This window comes from Bombus pascuorum, chromosome 7 (genome assembly GCF_905332965.1).
Source record: "Bombus pascuorum chromosome 7, iyBomPasc1.1, whole genome shotgun sequence".
NCBI classification, from domain to species: domain Eukaryota; kingdom Metazoa; phylum Arthropoda; class Insecta; order Hymenoptera; family Apidae; genus Bombus; species Bombus pascuorum.
Genome location: NC_083494.1, coordinates 15,108,113 through 15,114,112, shown reverse-complemented (window position 1 = coordinate 15,114,112; position 6,000 = coordinate 15,108,113). Strand labels below are relative to the sequence as shown.

General features: G+C 35.4%; 1 protein-coding gene across 3 annotated transcripts in view; it reads right to left on the bottom strand.

Annotated features, from left to right (window-relative positions):
* Positions 1-6,000, bottom strand: part of LOC132909303 (GTP-binding protein RAD-like) — an 84,332-nt gene continuing 78,332 nt past the window's right edge. For all 3 annotated transcript variants that reach the window (XM_060964064.1, XM_060964065.1, XM_060964066.1), the window contains one exon: positions 1-1,397. In XM_060964064.1, coding sequence (XP_060820047.1) covers positions 1,162-1,397 — 236 coding nt within the window. In that variant the 3' untranslated portion in view covers positions 1-1,161. The remainder of the gene's footprint in view (positions 1,398-6,000) is intronic.

Sequence of the window (6,000 nt, the reverse complement as noted above, 5' to 3'; positions counted from 1 at the left end):
TAGAAACCAAAGAGCATATATTGTACAAATGTGCACGGTACTCGGCGTGTACATTGCATATTACAAACGAAATATCATCCCGAAGTACTGTTAATAACCGTGAAAGAGCAAGTGAAATTAATATACAAGAAATTAGACACAAATCAACTTAGAATATTTTGTACAAGCAATGTCAGAAGCAAGAGCCTTCTGCTTCGACGAATAAAATTAAGAATAATTAGAATATAGGAGTAGAAAATACTGAGATAAAGTCGCTATAGGCGATTAATATTGTTATTATTATTATTGTTGTTGTCGTTGTTACAGTAAGAAAGAAGGTATTAAGAAATATTGGTACGAAAATTATCATTATTATTATAGGTGGTAGGTTTGTGTATTCATGGAAAATTGAAAAGCGCGAAAATGCACAGAATACATTTAGTATGCAAAGATAAATAAAATATGGAGAGTGTGACAGATTCTATTCTCGAATTTCATTTCTCCAGAGACGCGCGAGAGGCTTCTGTTAAGGGGCCAGAAATTAATCGCCAAATTTTTACATATTTTCATTCCCTTGACGTTATTCAAAAACTTAATTTGATTTCCTCCCGTTGTTATTCGAGTATCGAATAATAAACGAGTTGTTACGTTTATGTCGCATTACGTTAGATATTATTAACATTGTTTAATAATATACAAATAATGCGCGAAAGAAACGCACATAAACTAATAAGGATAATTTGCAGTTGAAAAAGGTGGTGTGTCTGGAAAAATAATGATCTTCGTATCTATATTTACAAGTACATTGCGGATTTTTATGCGTTTACGTGGAATCGAAGATATCGAAAGCTAGCGGCAAAGTACGAAAAATCCCACGTAATAAGCAAAGATACGTAAATAATTACATCGTAACGTTTGGTAAATAAAATTAACTGTCTATCTAGATAACACTTTTATATTATTATATTCATAAAAATATGCTCGCATAAATATCCGCGCTCTATTTATAAGATGCGTTTCTTATTCTTTATTTTAACGACTACTACATGTTCCTTAGGTCTAATCTCAGCATTTTTGATACATCCTATATATCGATTCTCACGTACACGGAAAAGAAGAATCAGACGATCGACAAACCTAATTTTCACGTATTCTTAATCGTTACTTCGAGCCGGGCAAACGTTAGAGGACGAACAGGTCCTCGCAGCTTTTCGTTTTCCTTTTGAAGCCCAACAGGTGTTTCAAGATCCTCCTACGATGCTTGCTTCTTCTTCGTCTGGTTGCCTGGTCGCGGTCCCGTTGTGGATTCAGCTTAATCTGCGCTAGGATGCCGACCAGCAGCTCGTCCACGTGATGGGCAAGCCCCGACGAGGTTTCGATGAACTTGCAGCCGCAGTTGTTCGCCAAACGTCGGCCAACTGTTGACACGGAAATTACGAATTGAGAGGCTGAAGCTGATACAGTAAACGCGAGAATAACAGTTTGATCACGGAAGACGACTTTTTTCTTGCTTTCATAAATTATTTCAACATCTTCGAGCCAACTATTTACGTTGCAAAGGAATTTTATTTATCGCTATTTAAATGACAAACATCGGATTCGTTATTGCGTCGAATAATCGTAGTTGTTGAGATTGATCCGACAGTTGCAGCAAGAAACGGGGGATCAATTTTTGCGTCACGTAATTCTACCAATTGAAAATGATCGCTGTTTAAACAACAAATAATAAATTCGTTCTCGAATTTCCTAATTCGCTGTAATTAAATAATTTGCTGTTACAACAGAATCAATCCTTAAGTGTACGATCTGCACAGATATATTAAAACGTTTAACACTAGAATTACCGGTAGTTAACACGAAGCTACTTGTACCAAAAACAGTCAAAATGATGTTAAAAAATACGTAATGATAGAATATTTTTATATTTATTAACTCATTACTTTCTTACAGAAGCAATTCCATGTCATGTAGTACATTTTTGGTATTATTTGTTGAAGTAACTACTTGAAGAAAAACTCTACATCTTCATTTATGTATTTCAATGACTTGGAGACTGCTAGTACTCAGAAATATTCTAAACAAGGAGTGGCGCATATTGTTGTATCGAGTATGCATTATGTTTTGGGTTGCAAGGTCTAGGAACAAAGGAACTAATAAACAGATTTCTATTTATGTTCCCTGTAGCCTCTAGCCCAAGCTATAAGCTCAACTATTTTGGTAATGTCCTTTTGCTATAAATATATGAACGTGCTCCCTATCGTTCCATTGTCCAGTAACACTAAGAGAGTAAGGATATGAATCAGCATAAACTTATACATTATACTTGTACTTATACCTTTAATTATTTCAATATATTTTTCTATTACAAATTCATCCACTCGTTCTTCGATCAGTCAACCTCAACCCCAACGTTATTAATCCATCTGGGACCATGATCCCTAAACGAGGGTCGGCACATTTATAAAATTGTAGAATCAATCATTTTGACTGCTGTGGTATTTCCAGCGTTAGCATCTAGCGATTTAGCGATCGATCCGGAATTTTCCTGATATCTGATATCGTCATATCGAACGATACGCAAGAAAAATTTGAAAAACGTGTGGGAAGTTGTACGAAACGAGGAAACTGGTTAATTGAGGTTCGATAAGCAGATTGCAGAACCCTTTTCACTTTGACAAGTACCAGTCATTTTCACTGGTATTGGTATAGGTAGCTTTGATACAAAATTATTTTCAGTTTGAATACGTAAAAAAGAAAACACAATTCATTATATTATTCTTTTCGTTGCGAAAGTCGTTACGTCATTGCGGAGAAAAATATAACATAGAGTGGGAATTTTGAAATAAAATTGTAAAACCAGTCAATCTGTCTGGCGTGGTGGTTCTAGTGTTAAACGTTTCGAAGCTGTCAATCTACGTGTCCATAGAAAATCTGCCATAGAAAAATCTGTTTTATTTGTTATATTTTCCTGTTCCATCCAACTTCTGAAACACACTGCAGTCTGTAAAATACACTGGAAGAAGGCAACAGTAAATAACGAATAAAGCTAAAATACTCGGATTACAAAAGAAAGAATAAGACAGAAGAATAAAAGCTAGCATAGTTCGTACAAGGATCTATTTATTCACTGATACTGTATACTTTATACCTTAATATTATAAATATAGATCACGTCGTGTGTTCGCCACTTCACGTGCAGCCTCACGATCGTGTCATTGAAAATTGCTTGTTTACTTCAAGTACTATAAATATATGCAAAATGAAAGAACGAACAAAAGAATTAATTATTACGTTGCGTAGTTGTTAGGATTGTCAACTTTGCTTAATGATACTTAATGCACGAAAAAGAAAGCCTAATCTTGATTGAAATTAGTGGTATTTAGGTTTCACTGAATCTCGTCTAATACGTACGAACACGGAAGCGTAATTACGCGACCAGCAATTATCATCACGCCAAATGGCAACTATCAGCTTTCGTCGGAACGACCGTGTAGTTAGCGGGAAACCGATAAGCACGGCAACAGCTTTCATTAATATAAAAATTGATGTTAATCAACGCGAGTAACAAGTTTATTTATTGTCGACCTTTTCTAGTTTCAGAAGCTTTTACGTTAGAAAGAAATTCAGTGAACTGGTCCCGGAGAGCAATTCTAGCGATTGCACCGGGCTATATCTTTGTACAGAGAGGAAAGTTACTTCTTCTTTTATGTAGTACTTAACTTTCCTACGATCTTCGTCTCTTTACGTCTCGATTGCGCTTTCGTTTCAACAAATGTGTAAAACGTTTTAGTGGTCCGAGGAAACTCGTCGCAACGGTTCGCGGAAAATTTCGATACTCAAACTCGAAACAAGAAATCCTGCAATACGTATCTTGTTGCAGTTACTGTGGCGATTGTTAATTAAAATGCAAAACGCGGTTTTATTTTGCATTCGCTGTACTTTAGGCATGTAGATTGTAGAATTTATAATATATTAAGTTGCCTGGAAAGTTAAGAAAATGGATCGTACATAATTCCATAAAACGATATTATTTCCTTACGAAACGAAGGAAACTTTTGGTACAACCGAATAGAGTTTCGTTATTTATATTTTTATTATAAATAATCAAACGAAGCGAGAGATCCGATCGAAACTCACGTGGCCAGCTATAATCCAACTATAATGTTACACGCGTTTAATCGAGCTCCAAATTGCCAATCGAATATCCAGCAAAATCACACGATCGCCCGCTAAACCAAAGTTAATTACCTAGGACTGCACCTGGTCTCGAAACTCACGTGGGCGGACCAGGTGCAAAAGATAATTGAAAACGTGAAGATAAAAAAAAAGACAGATATAGAAGACATAAAAAATAAATTGGCAATGTACAGTAGCGGACAAAAGTTTAAGACGAAATGGAAGAAATAAATAATTGATTTACTTTCCATAAAAAATATAAATACGGTGTTCTACTTTTGGTATTAACTAATTGTACATTTGTTTGTACACTTAGAAAAAAAATTTCATTTTGATATTTTGCTCAATAGCTAAGTTATAAAAAAGGAACGAAATCTGTATAATATTTCGTCGGTCAAAAGTTTAAGACTATACAAAAAATATTAATTTTTGGTTAAAAAATATACACAATTTTTGTTTAAATTCAATATTTTGTTCAATATCCGTTATTTCTTATCCCTTCGGTACATCTTCTTGGCATAGAATCTATTAATTTTTTATATTAATCTACCGTAATATTATTCCAGGCTGTTTCAATCGTAGAGTAAAGTTCATTTAAATTTTTCGGTTTATAACCTTGTACTGTCTTTTTTATGATGCTTCACAAATTCTCGATTGGGTTAATGTCTGGTGATTGCGACGGCCACGGCAGCACGGTGATATTTTCTTCTTGAAAAAACTGTTTCACAACCCGAGCCGTGTGCTTCGGATCATTATCATTTTGAAAAATAAAATCATCACTCATATTGTTGCGTGCAAAAGGTAACATTGTGTTCTTGAGTATGTCCTTGTATTGAAAACGGTCCATAATTCCATTGATACGACATATCGGACCAGGGCCGCTTCGAGAAAAACACGCCCACACCATAACGTTGCCACCACCATGTTTAAGAGTTTTTAAAACGCACTGTGTTTTCAAACTTTCGCCAATTCGACGTCTAACGTACCGTATCCCGTCAGAACAGACGCGATTGAATTTCGATTCGTCAGAAAACAATACCTTTTGCCAATCTTCACTTGTCCAATGCTTATGAGCTTTAGCAAATGCAAGTCGTCTTTTTCGATTCCTAGAACTCAGCAGTGGTTTCTTTTGGGGTTTTCGTCCTCTTAAGTTAAAGTCTTCTAATCTTCTCCTAACAGTTCTAGCACTAATTTGTGTATCGTTTTCATAGTTTATCTCCGCAGCAATATTATTTGCACTACGAAAACGATCCTTTTCGCTCAATCGATGAATCCGGCGATCCATTTTCGGTGTTGTTTTCCGTGGTCTTCCGTTTTTCGGTTGATCGCAATACATGCCTGTCTTTAAACATTTATACCAAGCTTGTTTACAAGCTGTTTCTGACCTGTTCACTATATTTGCTATTTCGGTGAAGGTTTTACTTTGCTTTCGCAGCCTTACGATTTGTTCCCTTTCGTTTTCAAGTAAATTCTTTGATTTACCCATAGTCTGTTCCTACCTAAATGAATTTTAAGCAATAAAAGGTACACTAAACAATGATTTTGACATTCCAGAATCAAAATGTTCAAAAACTGTACTCGTACTCACGTTTTACACAGATCGTCTTAAACTAATGTCCACTGTTTCCAAGTGCTAGGCGGTAACTAACTGTTGTAACTCCTACATTGTTTGTATTTAACAACTGACTGTCTGAGGTTACGAAGGTCAAACATACAGCTACGTTATTCCAAAGAGACAAACCGAATAGAAGAACAATATGCGTATAAGATGTTTGTAATCCGGTTTACAAATCATCGTCTTAAACTTTTGTCCGCTACTGTACAAGACGATAATCAAACTCGTAC